We start from the raw sequence: 13,678 nt of genomic DNA, 5'->3' as shown, positions 1-13,678 counted from the left end.
GGATAGTCATTAAATGCTTCCAGGACAGTCACTAAATGCCTCCAGGACAGTCACTAAATGCCTCCAGGATAGTCATTAAATGCCTCCAGGATAGTCATTAAATGCCCCCCAGGATAGTCACTAAATGCCTCCAGGATAGTCACTAAATGCCACCAGGATAGTCATTAAATGCCTCCAGGATAGTCATTAAATGCCCCCCAGGATAGTCACTAAATGCCTCCAGGATAGTCACTAAATGCCTCCAGGATAGTCATTAAATGCCTCCAGGATAGTCACTAAATGCCTCCAGGATAGTCATTAAATGCCTCCAGGATAGTCACTAAATGCCCGCCGGATAGTCATTAAATGCCCCCCAGGATAGTCACTAAATGCCTCCAGTAAAGTAGCAAAACTGTGAGAAAGGGTGGTGAGGTGTGACGTGCTAATTACTGCAATTGAACTGCAACTGTGTAACTAAATGCCAAACATATTACTTTATCGCACTCCATCTACACTGTATCAACAAAATAATTGAACAACAATGTGAACAGATTCTACAGATGTGTGCCTTGTTGATTGTTGCATTATTAGTAGGCATATATAGTGCCCAAAATCTATTTTAGAGGTTCACTATGGACATGCAGACTATGTTGATAACAAGTAGGCTACCAATGTATGCAGATGTTATCATTGACATCTGAGGCCTAATTTACAGTGTGGTGGAAAACCCACTAAGAAGGCAGTCCAATCTCAATATACTAAAGCTTTATTTGAACATGCATGGGAAAACCAATTCAATTCGTTCTCATTTTATAAAGACCGAGGATGGGTGGGGTGTTTCACCAGCCCTCCGAATGAGTGCGGTACTTCTGCTTATCGTCACAGATAGTAGGACAGACTTGTGATACTAGACTGTAGGAATATTACAATGGTACGAGAAAGATCTGTGATTTTCAGGGATGTGTCAGAAACCACGACTTGAAAACTCTATGGATTGAAAGAATGTCTGTGTAAATTGGATGTTTGATGCCCATCAATTAATCGCCTTGAGGATGGCAATGTTGACAGACAGCATAAAATATGACAACATGGTGTCACAGTTGAAAAATGCTTTAGAATGCTAACTTGAAGCAGTTTAAGTTGAAATGGTGCTGGAATAGTGGAGGCAGTGCTCCTGTTGTCTTTGTGCTGACTTGCTGTAACTCCATGGTTCTAAATCAGTAGTTGTTTAGTAAACTGTTGAAAACATGAACTTGCTTGACCATGCTGCAGGTGATAATACCTGCTTGTTACATGCAGTATTTGCTTTGTGGACTTCACCGGACAGATGTTGCTCTCTGGTTATGTGATGAAACAAACGTATCTGTTGTTGAATTTATTCCGCCACTGTGTGATTGTCTTTTTGTTGTCACGGCCTTATTTTACATCACGGTGGCGTGTGAACGAATGGGTTATAGAGCAAACAACGCAATTATCACAAGGTTGTAGGTTGTAATATGGCTTTTTTACTGTCTTGGCTTGGCTTCCTCAGTGGTTTACCTATGCACCATTACTGGTTTGTCCCTGGTACTTATTCCATTAGTTATTGATCCTGGGTTGGCTTTAGGATGGGATAACAGAAGAGAAATCTGATTCTAGATCCGTTTCAGAGGCACAAATGGTCATTGGAGCTCTCCCTGCTGCCAATGGTTTATATATACTAGAAGACTAATAGGGGGTGCTGTTTTGAAGCCACCGCTCCTCCATTTGCCTACTGCCCCACCGTTGTAACAAAGATTTTTTAGAAGCAATAGAAAAACATTCGTTTTTGCCACGTTTATTCAATTACAAACACCTTAATGCATAATGCTATTAAATTATATTATGTGAGCTTAAGATATGAATAAAAACATTTAGAAATACAATTTCCTTAAAGTATACTTTTTGAGATTACTAATGTTACTGTCCCCACTACAACAACAACAAAAAAAACATTAAATACATGTACTTTTGTCCTTGAAACATTTCATTGAAATAATGTAGAATTCCCTTCATTCCTTCATGCGTCTTCTAGGAATTACCAATATGGCCGACTGGTAATTCAAAGCCTCTCACAAAGTCCATCGCAAAGGAACACAAAAGAAAATACAACTAGTGTTTATCCATTATTGGTGCGGCCCCATGCCTAGCAAGATGGCGTTGTAGAGCAACTATCGCGAGATACCATGCAAATTCCAGCAGAAAACTGTGCGTTCGCGACCTCCCTCCATTGGGTAAGAGACCCAGGGGCGCAGCTAGCCATGGAAACCAAAACCGAAAAACTCGTTTATGTTTCAATGATTGTGTAAGAAGCGCTTCGTCTGAGTACTATGGGTCAGCGGGGAGTGAATTACGCAGAAGATTTGTATTCCACACATTTTTTTGTATATATTTTTTTACCCTAGCTAAATACCTAGCTAGGCGAGAGGATTGTATTACCTAGCTTGTTAGCCAGTGAATACACAGTGGTGGTAAACTTCGCAAAGAGTAACTGTTACGTTTGTAGCTAGTTAGCTCTTGCTAGCCAGCTACCTCCACTTTTGTGATTTTCTTTCATCGGGTGTAACTTAGGTTACCACCCGATGGAAGCTGTTGCCTTGGAGCTTGAGGCTGCTAACACTGTGCAATTTCTATTTTTGTGGTTCGCACAATAACATTGGCTAGTTAGCTAACTATCGATCACAACAAAACTACCTTGTTACTCGCTTGCCTTTGTGGATACAGGCCATGGACTGAATAACGCACACGAATGGTGTCGTCTAGCTAGCTTGATGGCTAACAGTCATATTGGATAATATACATTGGGTACAACTAAACAACACAAGACCTTGAATATGGATTGTGTGTGTGTGAACTCAAGACCGCTTGTTATTTGGATCATCATGCATTGGATTGCTGGTCCCATGTGCCAAATTGGATTAAATAAACGTAGCTAAAGAAAACAACGGAATTATACACTGCATTTTTTTTTTTTTTTTTTTACATTTGCATGTTACGGTGAACGGAGGCGAAATACAATGTCTACGGCGAAAGAGAACTCTTGCAGGAAATTCCAGGCGAACATTTTCAATAAAAGTAAATGTCAGAATTGCTTCAAACCTCGGGAGTTGCATCTCTTGACCGATCAAGATCTGAATCAGGTAATGCGTTGTTATTGTGGTGATGTTGCCACATTGTAGCATAGGTGCTTGTAACGTGAACTGGTTGCTAATCTAGCTACAATATAACCATTTGGGCGTGTTGAGCTTGTTGTTGCTGGCAAGTTATGTAACAATTGAATTAGACAGTTAGCTAGTCAAACTTGCAATGGAACTTCGCATAGTATTGTAGGTTTTTATAACAGAGTTTTAAAACGGTGACACAATGTTGGCCTATTTCGTGCTGTCTACTTTGCCATCCTAAAATCTAATTGTATTGGTCACACACACATATTTAGCAGATGTTATTGCGGCTGTTGCGAATTGTGTTCCTCAAATCTATTAATCAGCTTTCCTATTGCCAATAGTGTGTGTTTTGTTAGACATTCAGGCTGTATCCTCATTCAGTAAATAATGATGTTTACCCTGCTTCAGCCTGACAATAAACTAAGGTGTGGTTCTGATGGGAAGAACCAGTGTTTCTCGCAATCGTCAACCACTGGTTCAACATTAGGAATAAGCTGTGATAATATGACAATGGTGGAAAGACACAGATGAACATTTAGATTTGAATAGATGAATGAACCATGTTTTTGACTAGCTTCTGGTTAGGAATAACATTTTATAACTGGCAAATAACACCACCCATCCAAAAGGAGGAATCAACTGACCCATCATGGGTCCTGGAGACATTGACCTGAAAGATCCCCTTGTCCCATAGGGCTTGCACTGGCAAGCAGGGTCACCAGCTGACTCAAGGGGACTGTCTGCCACACACATATCTGTGGACGCAAACAATACGGTGGTGCCCTCCTGAATGTGACCCTGGCCGTGGGTTCTCTGCAGCTGAACTGACTCAAGATTAGGGATGTAGTGGTTCACTAAACCCATTGTTTGGTACTTATGGTGGTTTCAGGGTCACAATTTGTTTTCATTAAACAGCGGGAAAATTGAAATGCCAAAAAATGTTTTTGTTTATTTCATCAAATCCAAAGTGTTGTTATTCCTGTCTCCATACATGATCATTAGTCGTATAAGGTCTGATCCCAGTCACACGATAAGAGCATCATGAGGAATAACAACACTGGACTTTCTTAAATGAAAACAGGATTACTCATCAACAATGCATCATACGGGGATGATTTCTGTATTTTGGAAGTTACATATCTTGAAAACGTGATTGCTGACAAGTGCAACATGGGTTCATTAGCCAACTCATTGACAACTTTGACTTTATCTTACTTACATAGAGCTGGGGTACTTCCTGTTTGTTGAAATGGGTGCGAGACGGAGAAGTTTGTAACGTGGTTTGAGCACTTTCACAAGGTGCTGAAAACCCCTGTTCTTCTCAACCACTGAGAATGGGTGCGTATCCATGGCTATAAACATACCTATCGCTCTTGTAATTCTATTTGGCCCGGTCAGAATCGGCTGCGAACTGGGTGCTTGAATGCAGAGGGGAGATTTTTATTTATATATATATTTATTTATCAGAGGTGGACCGATTATGATTTTTCAACGCCGATACCAATTATTGTAGGTCCAAAAAAGCCGATACTGATTAATCGTCCACTTTTTTTTTTCATTTTTTTTTCTTTATTTATTTGTAATAATGACAATTACAACAATAATGAATTAACACTTATTTAAAGTTAATATAATACATCAATAAAATCAATTTAGCCTCAAATAAATAATGAAACATGTTCAGTTTGGTTTAAATAATGCAAAAACAAAGTGTTGGAGAAGAAAGTAAAAGTGCAATATGTGCCATGTAAAAAAGCTAACGTTTAAGTTCCTTGCTCAGAACATGAGAACTTATGAAAGCTGGTGGTTCCTTTTAACATGAGTCTTCAATATTCCCAGGTAAGACGTTTTAGATTGTAGTTATAGGAATTATAGGACTATTCCTCTCTATACCATTTGTATTTCATATACCTTTTGCGTTTTCGTCTTGCTCCGGTGTCTGTGTAAATGTGTCTACATATTTGAGTAACCTGTACAGGCTATTCTGGTTGAGCAGTGGCAACATACCCTCTATGCCCATCGCTGTTTGTAATCTACTGGGAAGACAAAATGTTCCCAAACTCGAGGTTTAATCGATGATGAAGATCCTCCTGGTTTATCCACCACTCTCCGTTATACACAGCTAGTTACCCGCTGCGCCTCACAAAAGGACAGTTTGAAATGCGCCAGTTAAGATTCAAATTTTGATTACAATGTGCACATTGGCTCTAGTTGTTTTAACGGAATAGTCTGAGATGTTTTTTTTCATCTCAGTTACTAGAGGCATACAATGCAGCATTATAGGCATAGTGTCTTTTTATCTATTGTTTTTCTGTATTCATCCGGTTCACAGTGCGGACCAGAGCTACCGACCGGGTTTGGGACCAATACGTGGACCGTTACACTCCTACTCAAGATGTTGGTGCACAAAACTGAAAATATGAAGCTCTTAAGTACACACAAAGTCGTCATGTATGTGGACTTGAGTACACATACGTTATAAACAAAACACTGTCAAGTCTTTGGTTGAAATGACACGTTTCCAGTAAAAAAAGCTTCCCTCGCCTTTTCCTTCAGCCAGTGAAGTAATGAATGAGAAGATCTGTCTTCCAGATCGTTAGCTAGTCTCGGTTGTATCCTGTAATTGATCCCATGCGATGACGTCCAGATGGGCCCTTGAACGTGGCTTAAGAACAGCAACAACAGCAAGCGTCCTCTCCAAAGAGACTGTGTGTGTTTGTGTGTGACGGTCTGCTTGTGATTACTGCGGGGTTAACCCCTTCCGACCCGGACTGCTGAGTCAGGCATATAATCTTAAAGTGATTACATCACTTTCTTAATCTCCCTGAGATGCAGCCCTCCTCTCTCTCGGTTAGCGCTATCCGGGATCCTTGGGAGGTCTATACGCTAACCTTAACCCCTAACCATAACCCTTACCCATAACCCGTACCCAACCCTAACACTTACCAAACCATTTTTAAATTTCAACTTCAATGGGGGTGACATCAGAGATGGGAAGTCCCAAGGATCCCGTTTAGACTGTCCTTTAGGACGTCACAGGTGGAGCCAGAGATGCTTCTGTTCGCTGCTCTCTCTATATAGGGCTGGAAATGACTTGGTCTCATACCGGGGGGATCTTAACCTGACAACATAAACAATCATCTTCTACGCTAGCTAGGCCTACTTTCTTAAAATAAAACAATACTTTAAAAGAACCACATTCTATCCCAAATCCATTCTAAGAAACTAGCCATGACATTGACCGCCATTTTTGACAAGACAATGTAAACATTATTGAAGACTGTAGCCTATCTGCTCGCTCATATTATTTAATGACTTCTTTTGGGATGAGTGGACCAAATAAAAAAAATAAAAAAAATAAATAAAAAAAAGCAGGGAAGTGGAAGTGTAGAAATCATAAGTGAAACATGGAGGGTGGTTCCTCTTCCATCCACTGGGTCTCTAGTAAGTAGATAACTGGAGGTCGGGGTGCTTCAATGGTGTCTTAATGATGTTGAAACACTGACTGGCTCCAAGAGAAGCTCCCGTTTTAGTCTAACTGAATTTGAGCCCTAAATTTAAAAACAAGTTCTTTTGAATCTGATTCTGGACATGAAGGAAAAGGGAGTTGCTGAGCTCAATCTTTCACACTCCTGTCATTTGATCAAACCTCCCTCATGATTGCAACATTGAGAAGAAAAAACATTATTCCTAGCCCACATGGATAAGTTATCTGAAGGAAAAGGAACAGAATGTGGAGGAACAGTATCCAATATAAACAATCTCTTTGTTATACACCGCAATGATGGGAGGAAGGTGGAACTGTGGGAGGAGAGGGGGCGTCAAAGCAGATTCCATCTTTGGCAGTTAGTTTAGTGTGAAAAAGGACTTATTTCCCAGAAGGGTAGACCTAGGTCTAGATGCCTCCAAGCTCACATGATGATGTGTGCCAGAGAGAGCACTTTGTATGTTCTTTTGGGAGAGGAGAGAGCCTAGATCCAGAAAAACAACCTTTAATAACTATCGCTGAGCTACACTGCCCTGTAGTTCCCGAGGCATCGGAGAGGGGGAGAACACACTCAGCATAGATGGTGGGGGGCAGGGAGGAGGGAGAGATGGGGGGGCAGGGATGTGACTGAAGTATAGACAGAGGGATTTGAGAGAGGGTGGTGGCTGGGTGAGTGAGTGAGCAGAAACAGTCTGGGAGAGGTGGTAGGAGACGAGTATGAGGGGAGTATAGAGGGAAGGAGAGAGAAGAGAACTCGGGGAGGCGGTGGTGGGGGCAGGAGTATGGAGGGAGGGAGGGAGGAAGAGAACTCAGGGAGGTGGTGGGGGCAGGAGTATGGAGGGAGGGAAGGAGGAAGAGAACTCAGGGAGGTGGCGGTGGGGGCAGGAGTTTGGAGAGAGTTTGGGGGGAGGAAGGAGAGGAAGAGCTTGCGAAAGGAAGTGTGGGGTCGGGCTTGAAACTGGAGCAGAGTTTCCCAGAGGTTACTCTCACCAGTGGAGACCAGAGTTCTAGAATACACATACATTGATCTCAATTCCACATGGTCCACAATCATGTATGTTAGATCTATATGTTCCATTTCTATTCCAGAATGACCAAGGCTCTGCAATGGTTTTACTTGGATAGCAGGAGTAAGGTGGACAATCGGACTACACAGTACATTTGAATGGACTTTTTAACATGGCTCTGAAATGAGTGGAGGAGAGAGGAAGCCCCTTCAGTCATTCAGGGCCCCTTGGCCTGTAGTGGGGAGGAAATGGAGAGTTGCGTTGAATCCCAATAACCCACCACCCCCTCCCTTAGCCCTCCCCCTCGTTTTCGACTGTCCCTTGGTGCGGGAGTGACACTCGAACGAAGCAGCTAGTGGTAGGGAGAGATAATGACCCTAGGGAATGGGACATCACTAGTGGTAGGGAGAGATAATGACCCTAGGGAATGGGACATCACTAGTGGTAGGGAGAGATAATGACCCTAGGGAATGGGACATCACTAGTGGTAGGGAGAGATAATGACCCTAGGGAATGGGACATCACTAGTGGTAGGGAGAGATAAATGACCCTAGGGAATGGGACATCACTAGTGGTAGGGAGAGATAATGACCCTAGGGAATGGGACATCACTAGTGGTAGGGAGAGATAATGACCCTAGGGAATGGGACATCACTACATCAATCACACCAGAATCCGCTAATGGATTTCCTACCACACAATTCAATGACGACGAGCCTTTTGTTTTTCACAATGTCTGTACTGGAGGCAGTAACAGCTCTCCTTATTTCTCATGCAACAAATACATAGCATGTGAGAACAGTAAAACAATAATGTAGCTGTCCTCTGTGGTTCAATGTGGAGTAGTAATGTAGCTGTCCTCTGGTTCAATGTAGAGTAGTAATGTAGCAGTCCTCTGTGGTTCAATGCGGAGTAGTAATGTAGCAGTCCTCTGTGGTTCAATGTGGAGTAGTAATGTAGCAGTCCTCTGTGGTTCAATGTGGAGTAGTAATGTAGAAGTTCTCTGTGGTTCAATGTGGAGTAGTAATGTAGCAGTCCTCTGTGGTTCAATGTGGAGTAGTAATGTAGCTGTCCTCTGGCTCAATGTGGAGTAGTAATGTAGCTGTCCTCTGTGGTTCAATGTGGAGTAGTAATGTAGCAGTCCTCTGTGGTTCAATGTGGAGTAGTAATGTAGAAGTTCTCTGTGGTTCAATGTGGAGTAGTAATGTAGCTGTCCTCTGGTTCAATGTGGAGTAGTAATGTAGCTGTCCTCTGTGGTTCAATGTGGAGTAGTAATGTAGCAGTCCTCTGTGGTTCAATGCGGAGTAGTAATGTAGCAGTCCTCTGTGGTTCAATGCGGAGTAGTAATGTAGCTGTCCTCTGTGGTTCAATGCGGAGTATAGCTTTAATAATACAATAGTATTTGTCCTATGTGTTTTTTTGCCTACCCCACTCCCTCTGAGGCACCCTTGAAGAGTGGGGTCACGTCCTGGCGGTGACCCTGGAGCAATTTAGGGTTAAGTGCATTGCTCAAGGGCACAACTGAGTCAGCTCGGGGATTCGAACCAGCGACCTTTAGGTTTTTGTCCCATCGCTCTTAATTGCTAGGCTGTCTTCCACCCCTATATAGGATCTGAGGACAGGAAACATCCATTTTGGATCGTCTCTGGTGTATGCTAATCATCAGTCTAAATGCCAGACTGTTCTTTTATATTATATATATATATATATTATATTTTTTTTACCCCTTTTTCTCCCCAATATCCTGGTTTCCAATTGGTAGTTAGTCTTGTCTCATCGTTGCAACTCTCATACGGACTCGGAAGAGACGAAGGTTGGGAGCCGTGCGCCCTCCCAAATACGACCCAACCAAGCTGTACTGCTTCTTGACACATTGCCCACTTAACCTGGAAGCCAGCTGCACCAACGTGTCGGAGGAAACACCGTACACCTGGCGACCGTGTCAGCATGCACTGCGCCCAGCCCGCCACAGGAGTCGCTAGTGCGCGATGAGACAAGGATATCCCTGCTGGCCAAATCCTCCCCTAACCCGGACGACGCTGGGCCAATTGTGCGCCGCCCCATGGGTCTCCCGGTCGCGGCCGGCTGCGACAGAGCCTGGACTCGAACCTATAATCTCTAGTGATGCAGTGCCTTAGACCACTGCGCCACTCGGGAGGCCACCAGACTCTTCTTATCAGATGTCAAAGGACTATGTCCTGGCACGTTTACCTCAATCACCCATCACCTTTTTAAAAGGAACCACTTCATCTATCTGTCTCTGTAGACACATTCGTCAGGCAGTCTTCGCAAGTTGAAACAAGGCACATGTGGATTTATGACTGATATACAGGGACACGGGTTAGCTAGCAATACGGTCAAAATCCCCCGCAGACTAATAATCGTACACTTCTCTACTGCAGGGGAGACGCTAGCCTGGAATTTAAGGGGCAGAGGGGGAAAAGGAGCCCAACAGGCCTGACAGCTGCTTCTTGGTAATGTTTAACAGTCAAAATCAGAGACAGACAGGAGTTTTTTAATAGAGTACAAAGAGCACCCATTTTAAATGTTTCTCCCCCTCGGCCCTGTGGGAACTCTGTCTCCATGTTTATGTTTCCACATCTTTTGAACTTCTCCTCTGTTTTCATTGGGAACAAGAAGGTTTTTGGCTCAAAACAACTTCCGTGAGGTGAATGTAGATCGATAGGCAGGCGCTGTTGTTGTTCACACAGAAAGCTCCGTTCTGAACTCATCTAAGCAATTTGAAGGGAAAGGCAGTGGTTTATAGCATCAAACAGTGCTGATTTACGCTGATAGGCTTGATAACTGGTGTGGTTTTAAAACGGCCTCGCCTTGAGGGTCTCTCTCTCTCTACTCATTCACCCAGACTTTCTCTCTCACTGCTTTCCCCCTCCCCCCTCAATGTTAATGCTCGTCTAAATTGCTCTTTTCTCTGTGTTTTACAGGCCAAACCTATTTATGGCGGATGGCTGTGCTTGGCCCCCGAGGGAACAGACTTTGGCAATCCCATGCAGAGATCCCGGGTAAGAGCACCCATGAGGCGTGTGTGTGCGTGTGCGTGTGCGTGTGTGTGTGTGTGTGTGTGTGTGTGTGTGTGTGTGCGCACGTGTGCATGCTCACATGAAGTGGGGGATGGGTTAGTGTGCATGTTCGCTGTTCCGTAGCACTGTAGTCACATGATACTAGAGGGGGTGAGAACCCCGTAGTGAGAGAGGGGGTGAGAACCCCGTAGTGAGAGAGGGGGTGAGAACCCCGTAGTGAGAGAGGGGGTGAGAACCCCGTAGTGAGAGAGGGGGTGAGAACCCCGTAGTGAGAGAGGGGGTGAGAACCCCGTAGTGAGAGAGGGGGTGAGAACCCCGTAGTGAGAGAGGGGGTGAGAACCCCGTAGTGAGAGAGGGGGTGAGAACCCCGTAGTGAGAGAGGGGGTGAGAACCCCGTAGTGAGAGAGGTGGTGAGAACCCCGTAGTGAGAGGGGGTGAGTGAACTTGGACCATCAGGAGGTTTTCCTCGTTTAAAAAAAATCCATTTTGGAAGTAAGCTCGGGGCGTAATGGAAGAGCTTGAAACAATACAGACCTATGATCATATAGTCAGAGAAATGGACTTTGATCCTGCGTCGGTAGTGTTTGTATACAGTGGATGTAGGCCTGAGGGTCCACTGCAGGGTCGTCATGTCATCCAGTTATTGTTTATTTATTTATTTAACCTTTATTTAACTAGACAAGTCAGTTAACCTCTATGGGCTAGGCGGGACGAATTCGTCCCACCTACGTAACAGCCACTTGAAGCCTGTGGCGCGATTTTCAAAACCTTAAAAATCCTATTACTTCAATTTCTCAAACATATGACTATTTTACAGCTATTTAAAGACAAGACTCTCGTTAATCTAACCACACTGTCCGATTTCAAAAAGGCTTTACAACGAAAGCAAAACATTAGATTATGTCAGCAGAGTACCAAGCCAGAAATAATCAGACACCCATTTTTCAAGCTAGCATATAATGTCACCAAAACCCAGAAGACAGCTAAATGCAGCACTCACCTTTGATGATCTTCATCAGATGACAACCCTAGGACATTATGTTATACAATACATGCATGTTTTGTTCAATCAAGTTCATATTTATATCAAAAACCAGCTTTTTACATTAGCATGTGACGTTCAGAACTAGCATACCCCCCGCAAACTTCCGGGGAATTCGCTAACATTTTACTAAATTACTCACGATAAACGTTCACAAAAAGCATAACAATTATTTTAAGAATTATAGATACAGACCTCCTCTATGCACTCTATGTCCGATTTTAAAATAGCTTTTTGGTGAAAGCACATTTTGCAATATTCTAAGTACATAGCCCAGGCATCACGGGCTAGCTATTTAGACACCCGGCAAGTTTAGCACTCACCATAATCATATTTACTATTATAAAAGTTTGATTACCTTTTGTTGTCTTCGTCAGAATGCACTCCCAGGACTGCTACTTCAATAACAAATGTTGGTTTGGTCCAAAATAATCCATCGTTATATCCGAATAGCGGCGTTTTGTTCGTGCGTTCCAGACACTATCCAAAATGGTAAAGAAGGGTCGTGCGCATGGCGCAATTCGTGACAAAAAAAATCTAAATATTCCATTACCGTACTTCGAAGCATGTCAACCGCTGTTTAAAATCAATTTTTAACGCCGTTTTTCTCGTAGAAAAGCGATAATATTCCGACAGGGAATCTCCTTTTCGGCAAACAGAGGAAAAAATCACAAAGGCGGGGGCGATCGGGTCACGCGCCTAAGCCCAGAGTCCCTTGATCGGCCACTTGAGAAAGGCGACAATGTGTTTCAGCCTGGGGCTGGGATGACGACATTCTGTTTTTTCCCGGGCTCTGAGCGCCTATGGACGACGTAGGAAGTGTCACGTTAGAGCAGAGATCCTTAGTAAAAGATAGAGATGGAAAAGAAGTTCAAGAAATGGTCAGACAGGCCACTTCCTGTAAAGGAATCTCTCAGGTTTTGACCTGCCATTTGAGTTCTGTTATACTCACAGACACCATTCAAACAGTTTTAGAAACTTTAGGGTGTTTTCTATCCATATGTAATAAGTATATGCATATTCTAGTTACTGGGTAGGAGTGGTAACCAGATTCAATCGGGTATGTTTTTTTATCCAGCCGTGTCAATACTGCCCCCTAGCCCTAACAGGTTAAGAACAATTTCTTATTTTCAATGACGGCTTACCGGGGAACAGTGGATTAACTGCCTTGTTCAGGGGCAGAACAACAGATTTTTACTTTGTCAGCTCGGGGATTCGATCCAGCAACCTTTCAATTACTGGCCCAACACTCTAACCAATAGCCTACCTGCCGTCTCTACACTCTAACCACTAGGTTACCTGCCATCCCTACACTCTAACCACTAGTCTACCTGCCGTCCCTACACTCTAACCACTAGCCTACCTGCCGCCTCTACACTCTAACCACTAGTCTACCTGCCGCCTCTACACTCTAAACACTAGTCTACCTGCCGCCTCTACACTCTAACCACTAGTCTACCTGCCGCCTCTACACTCTAACCACTGGTCTACCTGCCGCCTCTACACTCTAACCACTAGCCTACCTGCCGCCTCTACACTCTAACCACTAGCCTACCTGCCGCCTCTACACTCTAACCACTAGTCTACCTGCCGCCTCTACACTCTAACCACTAGCCTACCTGCCGCCTCTACACTCTAACCACTAGTCTACCTGCCGCCTCTACACTCTAACCACTAGTCTACCTGCCGCCCCTACACTCTAACCACTAGGCTACCTGCCGCCTCTACACTCTAACCACTAGGCTACCTAGTGACCTACAGACATACAGTATTAGATTATTGGCTGTTCCTAAACAGGTCTTCAGATGTAGTTGTAACGATGCTCCTCTCTCTCCCTGCAGAAATGGCAGCGGAGGTTCTTTGTGCTGTACGAACATGGCTGCCTGCGCTTCGCCCTGGACGAATCGGTAAGGAGCTGTCATAGCAGCCATGCTACTTCC

The 13,678-nt window shown here is 43.8% G+C and overlaps 1 protein-coding gene across 2 annotated transcripts in view; it reads left to right on the top strand.

Moving 5' to 3' along the window:
- The first annotated feature begins 2,220 nt into the window (after positions 1–2,220).
- LOC106578848 (myosin phosphatase Rho-interacting protein) overlaps positions 2,221–13,678 on the top strand; it is a 75,065-nt gene continuing 63,607 nt past the window's right edge. Inside the window, exons 1-3 of one of the 2 annotated variants that reach the window (XM_014158056.3) lie at positions 2,221–3,137; positions 10,601–10,678; positions 13,580–13,645. In XM_014158056.3, the coding sequence (XP_014013531.1) occupies positions 3,015–3,137; positions 10,601–10,678; positions 13,580–13,645 (267 nt within the window). In that variant the 5' untranslated portion in view covers positions 2,221–3,014. The remainder of the gene's footprint in view (positions 3,138–10,600; positions 10,679–13,579; positions 13,646–13,678) is intronic. The other variant, XM_014158057.3, reaches the window with a different exon arrangement.

Source organism: Salmo salar, chromosome 19 (assembly GCF_965601325.2).
Source record: "Salmo salar chromosome 19, fSalSal1, whole genome shotgun sequence".
In the NCBI taxonomy this organism is placed as follows: domain Eukaryota; kingdom Metazoa; phylum Chordata; class Actinopteri; order Salmoniformes; family Salmonidae; genus Salmo; species Salmo salar.
This window is presented reverse-complemented; position numbering and strand designations above follow the sequence as displayed.